Source organism: Oryzias melastigma, linkage group LG16, assembly GCF_002922805.2.
Source record: "Oryzias melastigma strain HK-1 linkage group LG16, ASM292280v2, whole genome shotgun sequence".
Classification (NCBI taxonomy): Eukaryota; Metazoa; Chordata; class Actinopteri; order Beloniformes; family Adrianichthyidae; genus Oryzias; species Oryzias melastigma.
This window is the reverse complement of record NC_050527.1, coordinates 21,331,889-21,346,190: the sequence shown is the minus strand read 5'-3', so window position 1 is coordinate 21,346,190 and position 14,302 is coordinate 21,331,889. Positions and strand designations below refer to the sequence as shown.

Here is a 14,302-nt window from a genome sequence, read left to right as displayed (position 1 = left end):
AAAAATCAATCAATCGAAAAGTGTTGTTTTTCTAAGACATATTTTCTGCAGAGCAGCAGGAGTTCATTAGAAAATTCCCTGTGCGGAAGTTAGCCTCTGCTAATTTCCCATCAACCCTTTGTTTACATTTCCTTATGGCACCTCCTCAACCCAAGCTAACGTTACCGTAGCAGAAAAATAAATGAAAAACAGCCAGCAAATCAGAGCTATCCAGCCGTACAGTTTTGATCCAGATTCCAGTTCAGACGAGGAAAATGAAGACATTAATGGATCTATTTGTCTGTAGGTGGACACATCAGAACTGGAGTGGTACTGGGAGACTTTGACCCGCCCATAGCAGCTGTCGCGTCACAAACCTGAGCGTTTTCAAACAGCTTTTTTTTTCAACTACCCCCAATCCATCACGATTTGAATAAAGTAATATTTAGAAATGTAGTTTTAATTGTAGAAAAATGCTACAAGATCATGTTAAAACTCTAAAAACATCCTTTTTATTGGAGTGGGTCTTTAAGGAATAAAATAGAGACTGAATACACTATTTTAGCTCTTGTCATTCATGTAAACCTAAACCTATAGTGGGTTTAGAACAGGGGTCTGTAACCTGCAGCTCCAGATCCACATGTGGATCTTTTATCTTTCCATGGTGGATCCTTGACCAAACATAAAATAAGTCATGGAGGCTGCTGATAAATAAATGAATAATGATAAACTATGTAGGTTTTTACATCCCTGTTGACCTGAAGACGTCTTGTTTGCTTAACTCTACCTCCAGAATGAACAGATTTTATATGCAAAGTTAAAGTTAGGTAAAAAAAAAGTTTGATCTTTTTTTAGTTAAAAGCACATATTATCTTATGCTTCACAAAATTGGTTATAAAACACACATTTTGAGAGATGCTAGGTTCTTTTTTATATTTTTCCTTTTGTTCATGCCCAAAAATAGACACAATTCATATTTATTATTAAAAAACAGAAGGTCATGAATGCAAATCCAAATTTCTTAAAGTCTAAAGTAAGACTATGCAGCTCCTTCTAGGTTTTGATGGGTAGAAACCAAGTCCAAATGGCTCTTTTACTGTTAAAGGTTGCCGACCCCTGGTTTAGACTCACAAGGAGTAACGTTTGCAGTCCATTATTGTTTGTATTAACCATAAGGATCTTCTCACTATACGACAGCTTTATTTTCACCTGCAGCTTCCAAAAGTGACTGTTTTATCCAGAAACGTGCAACTGTCATCCAAGATAAACTCTTATTAAAATAAAAAGTATTTATATTGGACATTTATGTTTTAGCTTCTGTAGATTCCAAATACACGGAGCAAATGTGTGGAAAGCTTTTTGTTTTTGTCTTTTATCGTTCCTTTTACTCAGACTTCCACTTATCTTAAAAGCTGGACCCTAATCCATGCAATGATTTGATTTTTTCCAAATCCAAACCATGACTTCCATTTCATGATAATTAAATAAGTTTTGTCTACAAACTGAGATGCTGAAGAATGAAACAGAAACCATATTGATGGATTTCATGGCGCCTCCTCGCTTATATTCGTTGAGACAGTCTGTAACTGTGCGAGTGTCCTGAGTGGACCACCTACCTAAGGCTGGGTACAGAAGGCATGCCCCTTCACACAGGGAGAGATAATGGAGGTGAAGGGGAGGTGCAGCGAAGCTCCTGAGGACTGCAGTCTCCTCTCCGGGTGCAAACATCAGCCTGATAGGACAGAACAGCACGTCAGCTTCAGTCAGTCCAGCCACTTGACCCAGTCGGATTGTGACAGCCCCCTGTGTAATGTGTGAAGAGGTGCCACCTCGCGTCACGACTAATGCTGACTTCGTTCTGAGAAGCTGCTGACACTTCTAAAACTTCTTCCTTCAAAGCAGGCCCTACGTGATACAACCTTGACGTGATGTGCTAAACACCTCTGAGGCACAGGCCTTAATACAAGAGGTCATAACAGATACTGGACATTTGCATTAACCCGTTAACACCTGAGACGTCATCATCGGTGACACTTAAACACAAAATCTTTAGCATGCTGTAACTTTTCAACCGTTAACACGATCAACGTAATTCCAGTCGATTTTGAAAATCGAAATCGACTGGAATTACGTTGATCCTGTTAAAAATGAAAAAGAATACAGTAAATCTATAATCTATAATACTGGAGTTCTGATGCTAACGGGATAAAAACGACCCAAGTTGGGTCATTTTCAACACAGCTCTGGGATTATAAAACGACTAAACCATGACTGCAATAAGCAATTCTGCCACTAGGGGAAGCAAAGGAAAAGAAACACAGGCATAACAAGAGATGAAGAAATAAACAGCATTTCTTTGCAACCGCGTACCAGATCTGCGTAAAATGCAGTTAGGTTCCTGCCAGCCTCACTGCTTTTAAGTTACTATAAAAATGATCAGGTGTGACACCACAATTACCAAAATATCATTGTCAAAAATATAATAACTAGAAAAGTTGCATTACCTGCGATAACGCTAGTGGGAATGCTTTTTGCTGAAAGTACTTGCTGAAGATGCAAAAGCTATTTGCAAAATGTTAATTTGCTAAAAGAGTGGAAATTTTGCGAAAGAACTATGAAAGAGCGCTGAAGTTGACCTGAATTTCTGAAAAAGTTGTATTAAAATTACTTAAAAATCCCTAAAACATGCCAATTTTGCAAAAATATTTAGTGTGTTGCTTAAATATAAACTAAACTCCAAATTAGCCCAAAAAAACTTCAGTAGATGCTAAATTAGCCAAAATGCTAACATATTGCTTAAATACTAGCTGGACTCCAAAATAATCTAAGATTTCTCAGTAAACTAAATTAGTCTAAAACGTTAGCCTGTTGCTAGAATATTAGCTAAATATTGTAGTATTATATTATGTATACTGTATATATGTAGTATATTGTATTGAGGATAACAAATTAGCCAAAAACGTTAGCATGTTACAAAAATAGAAGCTAAATTCCAAATTAGGCCAAAAACCCCGAGTAGATAACAAATTACCCCAAAATGTTTAGCATGTGTCTATAATATTAGCTAAACTCTAAATTGGGCCAAAAAAAAACAGTAGATGACAAATTAGCCAAAAACGTCAACACGTTGCTAAAATATTAGCTAAACTCCTTTTTTTATTAGTATTAAAGACCAAAACATAGCCCATGAATATATTTAAAGGCTTGTTGTTAATCTACTTAAAATTTTGAAATTTGTAAACATTCATCTCATAAAGGGCATATTTTGCTCAATATTTCAAAAACTATAAAGTTTATGAATACAAAAAATACAAGCAGTAATGTTTTGAACAAGCTGAACGTTTTGATACTAAGATTACTGAAAGTGTGATTGAGTTTTACATAAAAAATGTACGGAAAGGAACAGGAGAATAAGCATTCACACAATAATAGCTCTAATAATAATAATAATAAGGGATTAGGCTACTCGGTTGTTTGAGGCATTTTTCCAACCGAGAAAAAACAAAGCTACAGATAACAAGTTGACCGTAGTTATTTTGCTATTATGTTACTGGTCCGGCTCACTTGAGATCAGATGGGTAAAATGTGACCCCTGAACCAAAATTAGTTTGACACCCCAGAACTAGAGTGTATGTGGATTTTAGACTACACCTGACTGCTCCGCAGTGAGATCTACCAGTGGACCTGATCACAAATGACCTTCAGACACATGGATGCAGGCAGCAGAAGAAGGGGGGAACATGGACCACTCTGACAGCTCATTGGACCAACCCATTCTATGCACACGAGTCCTATTTGCTTCAAAATAAATCCAAAAACAGAAATAAAACTACGAAATAACTGCACTGATTTAATCCCATTTTTAAAAAATCAAAATCATAAATTTTGAAGCCTTTTGAAGAAAAAAGCTTGAATGTTTTCGGAGGTGTATTTAGAGTGTGATCATCACAACAAGTAGGCCATTGTTCCCTGCAAAAACACTAATCTCCTGACTGAAAATAACCGCAGTATAATGTTCTCTTTTAAGCACATGAGACAGATTTTACGCATGAGCAGCGTGCAGATTCTGTGGAGAAGGTTTAGGTTGCCAGATAGCCAGACACCATTAGTGTATTAATTGTCACTTTCCCAAAGCTCCCAGCTGTCAAAAGGTCTCCTAGCAACAGGCCAGCGCCTCGGTCCACACACACGAGAGTAGGGACGGAGAGATGAGCACAATCCCCTGTTGAATCCGCGGCAGTCCCGGAGCACCTTGCAGCTTTGCTGGAATTCACCGCGTTTCCTCGTGTGAACTGTACCTACCTCACATGGACGTGGTCTGAGTCGGTGGCGTCCCCACCGGCGGCGCCTCCGGTACAAATGTCATTTGGAGTCCGGGGTCTGGCTCCCGCACATCCGCTCAGAGGAAGCGAGGCTGCGGCGGCGGGCAGATGCGCTCGCTTATCGCCTGATACTTTATTGGCTGCAACCAAGTGAAGCACCTAAATTGTTAAATGAAAACCCCGCCCCCTCACACAGCTCGGTCATGTAACGGCGGGCATTGTCGAGAAACAGCACCGCCAGGTGGACAGTTGAGGTATGACAGGTTGGTGAACCACGAGAAATGATAAAAAGAAAATCTTAAAAGAAACATTTCCCCCCCAAAACGGGACTTTAATGGGAAAAAATGACAGGCAGAAATTGAAATTATAAAATTTAACAATGATTTGAGCAATGAGTTAATAAAAAAGTGCTGTCTATTGTACTTAAAGTACTATATTCAGTGTAGATTAGGGCTGGGTAAATAAAATAAATTAATCGATTTGAATTGATTTAAGCTTAACAGGTCATAAAAATATAAATCAATTTAGCATAAAAAGCTAAAGTCAGATAGCTTTATGCTAATGTTTAATGGAATTTCTTATAGAATGGCTAATGCTAACGCTCGGTAGACCTAAACATACATTCCTGTCTAAATGAACATCTTTATTAACTTGTAGGGATGAATTTCCCAAACTCTTTTAAAGAAATATTTTTAAAGTAACCATGTGTAGTTTAAAACATTGTTTTTTCCTCATTCTTTCTTCTTCTTCTGTAATAAGTTGCAATGCTATACCGCGATCGCCACCTAGAGGCCAAACTGAAACGTCCTCCAGGAGAAGCAGAACAATGTTTACAATGTTAATGATCTGAACATTTTTGTTAGAACTTCTCCTTTAGAGAATCCACGGAACACTGTATGATATTAACATTATTATTTCACTGATACATTTTATAGTATGTGAACTGTATCAGATTAATATAATTATATTCAAAACATATGGTAGATTATTAATTTATTTCTAAACAAATATGGCGGGCACCTGTCAAAACAAGTTTTATGGATGGTGTAGGGTCAAAGGTCAGTTGTCAAAATGAGTTTGATGGAAAGTATATTCCTTATCTCTCTTGGGTGGGGTCATCGGGACCCCATAAGATAGCACCCGGGTTAAGAAATTGTGGTGCTTTAAGAATGTTCTTTGTTCTACATCTGCTGATGAACTGTGTTCCTCCTCCTATCCTTCTTCAACCAACAGTAGTCCAATTTCCATTGGCACCTTGTCGGTGATCAGCACTAATGGCTCGACTGATCCCACATGGGTATCATAGGTCAGATTCACATATTTGGTTTGACAAAGATTTTATATCAGATGCCCTTTTTGACACACTGGAGAGAAAGATGCCTCAAAAACACATCAACATTATGTATATGTATTACTGGTATAGCTTTTTTCTTGATTTTTGCATGTTGAAATTTTAGTCTGGGGTACTCGGTTATTCAGAGCTCTGCTAATGCAGCTGGAATAAATAAAGTATTCTGATTGTGATATTAAAGATGCTGTCCTTTGAAATGAAAACCCAAGAAAAACATTGAACAAATCTGTTGCTCCCTCTAGTGGTACAAAAGCATTAAAAGAAAACCAGTTCTCTCCACTGGTTTCCACGCTTAAAGCCTTTCTGAGTGCGCGTAAAGTTTAAGCGGCAGTAAATTACATTTTTACCTAAATTAATTACCTAATCTTGTTGAGCCTTAAACAAGACTTTCTTTAATAAACAAATCCAAACAGTCTACTCCCCCCACCAGCTCCAAATTCAACCAGCTGCTCGGCTGCTGCGTTCAAGTGACACATGGATATTCTCCCATTAAACTGAAATGCCCAATTAACAGCTTTTATTTGCCCTTTTAGTTTGCTTATGTGTTATAATTTGCTGATAAAAATTTAACAACTTAGCAATAATAACATTTTTAAATGATGGGCTTAACAAAAAATTTTATTGGGGTGCCCAAACAGGCTACAGCAACAAGACAGTTTTGATTTGCTGTTTATTTTAACAGCTGTTGGATACTTTAAACTAGGGGTGTGCCAAGATATCGATATTTCGATTTATGGTGATATTTAGTCCTGCGATGGGTTCTCGCCAAGTATCGATCTTTTATTTTCGTTTGAAGAGGCTGTAAAATGTTATAATCGTCTAGCTTTGGTGTGAAAAACATTGTTTACACTTTGATAGCAAATTTAATGGAAGTCTTCCTAAGCCACTTTTTGCACACCAAAATAATTGTAAAAATAAAAATAAAACTTTGAATTTCTAAACAAAGTTAATAATTAATCGAAATTAAACAATTTAACATTATGCATATTGAAATGTTTGATAAACAAGTATAAAAGGGTGAAACTTCATTTTGTATTTCTAAGAAACAAGTGTTTAATTACCTTACATTTCTGGAAAGACTTGTTATGCTTGTTTAAACTTCTAAAATAGCTTCTTTTATCCAACATGTCATTATGTAGATCAGGGGTGTCAAACTCAATCGCACAAGGGGCCAAAATCCAAAACTGACTTTTAACATAATTATGAACTAGATATATAGCATTACCTGCAATAATGCTAGTGTGAATGCTCTAAGCTGAATTTGGCTGCTGAATATGCTAGTGCTGATAGCTGAAGATGCTGAAATTGATAGCTAAAAAGGCTGAAGCTAACAGCTGAAATCACTGAAGCTAATAGCTAAAAAAGCTACGACTGATAGCCAGCTAAACTATTAGTTAAATTCCAAATCGGGCTAAAAAACTAAAACAACAAACTTGGGTAGGCCGAAACAGCTAGCACGTTGCTGAAAAAATAGCTAAACTTCAAAACAGCCTAAAAAACTTTTTAAAAGCCTAAATTAGCAAACACAGCTAGCATGTACCTGAAATATTGACCAAACTTCAAAACGGCCTGTAAAACTTAAAAAAAAAAGAATTTAGCCAAAACAGCTAGCATGTAGCTGATATATTAGCTAAACTCCAAAATAGCCTTAAAAAAATCTTATTAAATGCCAAAATAGTCTAAAAAGCTAGCAGAATGCCAATTTTTAAAAATGCAAAACTGTAGTTTTTTTAACATAATTATGAATAGTAAAAAGGCAGGAATATTATTTCAGAATACATCAACTTAAACCTTGAATAATTTACTATCCGTAAAAAAAATGTCAAAATTATACAAGTTAGAAATGAGCGCAAGATAACATTAGACCGTTAATAACAACAAGATAAAATGATCTAGAGGAACGGATAGAATTATCTGGAGGGCCGAATCCGGCCCCCGGGCCTTGACGTTGACTCATTTGTTGTAAATAAATAGGTTGTGGTATTGATGTTCATGTTTCCCACTGCACCTGAAAGCAGCTCCTACTGAAGGAGAGCAGGCGTGCGCGAGCTCGGCGCATGCGCAGAGCTCCAGACAGACAGAGCCTCTCTGAGCCCGCTCAGCTGCGGTCGTGTGTGGCAGCAGCTCCTCAACAGCTGTGGGTAAGTGATTGGGATTCGTTTTTCTTCATCCCGGCAGGAATTTTCCGCTGTTTTTCTTCGCGTTTCCACCGACGTTAGTTAGCCACGCGCCTCCCCTGAGCCGTGACCCGACCGAACCGGGGACTCCGCCGACCGCCTCTCCCCCCTGGCTGGTGTCGGAGTTTTCCCTGCGGTGAACGGAAACCTGCAGGAAAAGTTTGTTGAAATGAGAGGAGACACACCTAAGTCACGTTGTTGTTGGTGGTACGAGTCAAAAACGTTCCGGTTAGTTAACTTTTACACATTTGTGTTTGTTTTTTTAAGCTAGCTTAAACTTTGATAGAGATATTTGGTGAAAAAGTTTTAACTGGAGCCTAAAATCCTTCAATGGCGTCCTAAAAATTAGCTAAACGAACAAGAAAACACTTTTCCTGTCAGTGAAATACTATAGTTGTCAGTGTAACAGCATCCAAAAGGTAATCGACTTTTATTGTATTCAAATCATTGGATTAATTTGACTAAAATGGCATCTCATGATCAGGATTAAACCTGTGGGAAGACTTGATATCACTGGGAAAGTGTTCCTTTTTTCATGTCTCTGCTGGGTTCCAGCGTCTATGTGAGACTCTGACACTTTAATGTGAAGTTTAATGTGCTCCAACAAGCTGAGACCCATTCTCCTGCACGAGCCAGGATCTGCAGCCTTCCCCACCCTTTTTGCAAACGCATCGCTGCTGTCCACTCCTGGAAGTTGGGGGTGTTAGAGCAGACATATCCCAGGAGCTCCTTTGGAGAGTCAGGGAGGAGTGGTGATGAGGGAGTCAAGGCCAACATCTGCTGGTGGGGTGTCTCAGGAGGAGAAGCGCTCTTTAAACAAGCCTAATCTAATCAGTTTCTGCAGAATTTCCTGTGTTATTGTTCAAACTCTGGCTGCTGTCTGCTGCAGGTAAGACTCTTAACCACTCATAAGTACCTCACACAACCCCACTTCAAAGAAACCCGAATATCCCTTTAATTTTACTGACTATGCCGTAAAGAGCAGCTTTAAACTGGGTCCTGAAGACCTTAAGGTAATTGTAGAGGAGCACTCATACACAAAGTTTTGATATTTTCAAGTTTTTCAATCGCTTTTTATCCCACTCCCATCATCTTTTGATCTGTTGTAAATGCATTCCCGGTGGTCTTTTGATTATGACTATGCCATTTTTAGTCTTTTTTTTAAGTGTAGTTTCCAAGTACATAGTTTCTGCAGAGCGGCAGGAGTTCATTATAAATTCACCTCTGAGTTGCGGGCGGACTATTGCGTAGTAAGCCTGCTCTCCTTTCCGTCATCCATCTGCTTAAACACTTTCTCACTAGCTTACAGCCCCTCACCCTCCCAACATAACATTAGCGGTGCAACAAAAATCACGAGCAATATGAGAGCTTTCCATCTGTACAGTTTTGATCCAGATTCCAGCTCAGATGAAGAAAACAAAGACATTCATGGGTCTATTTGTCTGCAAGTGGGTGTATCAGAATGGAGTGGAGCTGGGAGATTGTAGTCACGCATACAAACTCTCTTCAACAGCCTTTCTTTTGTCTGGTCCTGATTAACAACAATGTAAATAAAGAAATACGCAAAAATGCAACTTTGAGCTTAATTTTCTTTATGTGTGTCCTATTCATCAAAAAAATGCTACAAGAACATTTTAAAGTCTCCCTACGACACATTTTTTACTTTTAATAAACATTCCCAGTAGTGTTTTAATAATGATTATTACGTTTTTAACCAAAATCCCACAACCTAAATGTCTTAAAAATACATTTATGTTGATCTGTAGCCTCTGTTTCCAAAATCTCCTCTGAGGGGCGTGGCTTTTGATTAGCCCTGCCCCTGATCCCCCCTGTCTGATTATGATAGTTCTGTGTCTCACTAGCGTAAATCTTCACCACTTCTACATACAAATGTCAAATAGTATCAGTAATGTCCAGCCGTAAGGTTCTGATCCGGATGTCAGTTCAGACGAGGAAGTGAAGATCTTCATGGACAGAACTTCCTCCAAGTTCCTCTTCCTCCAGCTAATTCTCCAATGTTTATTGACATTGCTGTGATCAATACATTCAATCATTGGTTTCTCAGAGTTCTTGATAAAATAATGAAAGCTAACATCAAAATGCTCTTTCATTGATTTACAATCCTTTAAAAGAAGAAATACTTGGAAATGGAAAAGCAAAATGATTTCTTAATCACATTTGTTCTCTTTCATTAGAAAAAGGCCACAAATACATGTCAAAAACTCAAAAAACAGGATTTTCATCAGAGATGGACTTTAAAAACACAATTTTCATGGGAGTGAGTTAATTTAGAAATGTTTTCCTAAAATAATTCTCTTTATTTCAGGTGGCTGTATAATCCAGGAGCACCTGCTGACCAACAATGACAGACCCGAGACTACTTCAGCAGAGCTGATCTGAGACTGAAGGAGTGAAAAGAAGGAATCTTCACCAGCATCCTCACGTAGGACCAGAGATAAACACGTGGTTGACCAACGTAGTTTCCCCCGTCAGCTGATGCCATGCTGGGACCGCTGTGGGTGGTTCTGGCTCTCATTTGGGTCAGAAGCTGCCAGGCTCACAGCTTCTTCACCTGTGAGCCCATCAAAGTGCATCGGTGCATGGGGATGCCTTACAACATGACTTTCTTTCCCAACATGATGGAGCACTACGATCAGGAGATTGCTGCCAGTAAAATGGAGGTGAGTTTTTTTTTTTTTTTCTTTTAGCACATTCTTTTGACTACCGTAACTCTTCAACCGTTTATGCAATTAATGTCATTCCAGCAGATTCTGAAGAGAAGAAAAACAACCTTGTTCTGATGTGCAATACTTAACACAGAGACATCAGCTGATTTACATTGATTATCTAAACCAGAGATGACCAAATCCAGGCCTCGAGGGCCGGTGTCCTACATGTTTTCCAACCAATCTGCTATTGAAGCTCCTTATTTGCTAAACACACCTGATCCGGATTTCTGGAAAACCAGCAGGACGTCGGCCCCAAAGGGCATCCAGTAGGACTGGGCAATAAAGAAAAAAATGTTTTACGATGCAAATTATTTTGTATCACAATAATGATATTTAGCACGACACCACTATAAAGTATATTTTCACGTATTATCTAAAAAAAAAAAAAAGACAAAAATGTCATTGCTCACTTTTCTCTGGCCTTATTTTTTTAATCAACATGTTACTGAATAGTCACAAATGAGAAACCTTTAAAGGTGCACAAGTTTCTTAGTAAAAAAAAAAACATTTTTGCACTAAAGTTCAACAATAAAAATTAAAATATAAAAATGATAGAAGAAAAATGGCCCAATAGACACTTTTCTATCGTCTACACCACATGTGTCAAAGTCAAGGCCCGGGGGCCGGATCCGGTCCTCCAGGTAATTCTATCCGGCCCTCCAGATCATTTTATTTTACTGTTATTAACGGCCCAACGTTATCTTGCGCTTATTTCTAACTCCTATAATTTTGACAAAATATATTTTTATGGAGAGTAAAACATTGAAAATTATTTAAGGTTTAAGTTGATTTATTCTGGAATAATATTCTTTTTATTATTCATATTTATGTCAAAAAGTTGCGGTTTTAAAGTGTTAGGAATTGGCATTCTGTTAGCTTTTTGGACTATTTTGGAATTTACTAAGATTTAGGCTGTTTTGGAGCTTGGCTAATTCCGGCTACATGCTAGCTGTTTTGGCTAATTTAAGCTTTTTTCAGTTTTTTAGGATATTTTGAACTTTAACTATTTTTTTCAGTTACATGCTAGCTGTTTTGGCTAACATAAGTTTCTTTTAAAGTTTCTTTAGGCTAATTTGGGATTTAGCTAATATTATTGCTGGCTATCAGCTTCAGCGTTTTTAGCTATCAATTTCAACATCTTCAGCGACCACATTCATGTTCCAGCATTCCCTCTAGCATTAACGAACGTAATGCTATATATCTAGTTCATAATTTTGTTAAGAAGGTTTTAAAGTTTAAAAAATGTTGAGTGTTCAATAAATGTTTATCCTGTTCGGACCACGTCCTCAGGTGTGTTTTGGATTTTGGCCCCCTGTGGGATTGAGTGTGACACCCCTGGTCTACATGATATATATCGTCATATCGCTCCGCACTAGCATCCGGTATAAAAATCACTGCCAAGCTGAACGCATGTCTCAGTGAAAGCTGGTGGCGATCTGTGACAGGAAATGCTGAAAGGTGAACACATTTCATAAAACTCCAAACAATCATATTTAATTTTTACCACAGAAAATTAAATCCTATAATTTCATTTATTGCTTATGTGTTTAATGATCATCATCATGTTTTAGTTTTGTGCTAATTGTTCTGGGATCTGCAACCTGCAACACTTAAAGAACCATTTAGGTTGATTTTTTGCTGACAACAACCCAGCAGCAGCCATTAAGTCTTTACTCGCCCTTTAGAAAAATAAGACACTGATTTGTATTTATGTTATTGTTCCTATTATTATTTATATGAATTCACTTTTTTAAGCATAAAAAACATTTAAAAAGATACTTTTTTAAAAATATGAAATTGTTCATAACTTTTGACAAAGGTTCCTATGACTTCCTTTCAAAATAAGACTTCCTGTGTCACATAGGATCACCACCTCAACTATAGTATTATATAATGTCAGCAGTGAGTAAAAAACAGTTTATTTTTCAGTTTGTGGTTCCAGAAATCCATACACCTAAAAAACCAAAATTAAATCAGAGCTCATTCAGTAGTATTTTTTGAACCATAGGAAGGGACCTAAAATACTTCAATTTGTTCAAAAATAGAAAATCTGGCTACTAACTCTTGAATATAAATTTTGGTAGTGCCTACTGACCCGTATTGATTATTGTGGTACATGGTGATCACACATCTGTCAAAATTTTGTAGCTCCACTTTGTTGAACTACGAACCGCTTTATGGATTATTGGAGCATTATGGGTAGTATTATTGTCAGGAGCCTCGCAGAGTGATGCGTGATGATCCTCAACTGTTTGTGAATGGATTCAGTAAAGTTTGAGTTTATATTTTTTTTTTTTACCTTACTACTTGTTTTTTTTACTTAAGTTAATAATCTAAAATTAAACACGTTGTTTTATTTGATCTGAGCGCCACAATGGAGGGGTAAAAGAGCCACATGTGGCTCCAGAGCCTCAGGGTTCAGACCCCTGGTATAAAGGATCCACATATACATAAAGATGTGAACTATACTTGAAGAAAACTACTCTTTAAAGGATATTTTGAGGGTGTTCAGGTGAACCACAGTCCAGAACCTCTTAACCAAAGCAGGGAGCGTGTGGCCCGACCAGCACATTTTCTACATCACACTTTCGTTTTTTTTTTAAAACAACCTTTTTTTTGTCTGATTCACAGTGACTTGAATAAAGAAATACTTACAAATCCAAGTTTAATCTTAATTATTATGTAATAGTTTCACCCACAACTCAGAGGTGAATTTCTAATAAACTCCTGCCGCTCTGCAGAAACTATGTCCTATGTTTGCTGTATTTATGTCCATGTTAAAATGGCACAAGAACACGTTAAAACACCAAAAACATAATTTTGGTTTTTAAAAATCTGCTGCATTTATCCTGGTTTCAATGGTGACTGAATGGAACTAAAGGTAAAATAAACGTGCACTTTGACATAGCGCTTTTGGAACCCCCTCTATTATTTTTAGGCGCTGATTATATACATTGTATAAAAACCTGTTGAGTGAGTTGTAATTACCTCTTTCCAGAAACATATATTTGACAGTTTATCCAAATCTCAAGCCTGATATCTACAGACTTCCTATGGGTTGTAAAGATGTTATCATGGAAACTTAAATCTTGAATATGACACTCACTGAGGAACTATACATTAAGGTGGTCTAGAGTTAAAGTTTCCATTAAAGCCACGAGCGGTTGCTTAAACTATCACCTGCTGCTTGTTTGAACACTTCAAACAGATTGATGGTTGGTGGGTATAGACGGGAAGTCTGGAGGTGACCCAGTAGGACTGATCCTGACTTTCATGTAAGCTCAGCAGAAGCGGCGAGGGCCTCAGGTGGGTGAAGGAGTTTCTCTGCACGGCAGCTGAAAGACATCTGGACCTCATTCTTGTTTTAATAGCAGAGCAGTCTTTCATCCCCTAAACGCCCAACATGTTACGACACATTAAGATGATTTACAACAGTAAAGTACTACAGACTAAATCCCAACTGATTTGTATAAACAGGATTAATTCAGTGATGGAATCTAACGACTCGCAGACTCGTCTTACTTTTCTGTACCACCCACAAATTCCAGACCAAAGCTCTGTAGGCACTTGAGGCAGATGAATGATGAATCTCATTAAAATTCACTTATGACAGAAAAAAATCTTGCTTTTAGGGTTTATGGCTGTTACAAATCAGCTTTGAACTTCAACATTTGATTAAGCAGCTGATAATTCTGTGGTGTTCTCTCATTTATCGCGAGAGTTACGTCCTAAAAAAATAGTTAA

General features: G+C 37.6%; 2 protein-coding genes across 3 annotated transcripts in view; one reads left to right on the top strand and one right to left on the bottom strand.

The window, feature by feature from the left end:
• klhl32 (kelch-like family member 32) overlaps window positions 1-4,495 on the bottom strand; it is a 38,598-nt gene extending 34,103 nt beyond the window's left edge. For both annotated transcript variants that reach the window (XM_024267710.2, XM_024267711.2), the window contains exons 1-2: window positions 4,282-4,495; window positions 1,596-1,711 (exon numbers count right to left, since the gene is read on the bottom strand). In XM_024267710.2, coding sequence (XP_024123478.1) covers window positions 1,596-1,618 — 23 coding nt within the window. In that variant the 5' untranslated portion in view covers window positions 1,619-1,711; window positions 4,282-4,495. The remainder of the gene's footprint in view (window positions 1-1,595; window positions 1,712-4,281) is intronic.
• Window positions 4,496-7,643: 3,148 nt separating this feature from the next.
• LOC112143539 (frizzled-6) overlaps window positions 7,644-14,302 on the top strand; it is an 18,883-nt gene continuing 12,224 nt past the window's right edge. Inside the window, exons 1-2 of the mRNA XM_024267587.2 lie at window positions 7,644-7,793; window positions 10,156-10,510. Coding sequence (XP_024123355.1) covers window positions 10,331-10,510 — 180 coding nt within the window. The 5' untranslated portion in view covers window positions 7,644-7,793; window positions 10,156-10,330. The remainder of the gene's footprint in view (window positions 7,794-10,155; window positions 10,511-14,302) is intronic.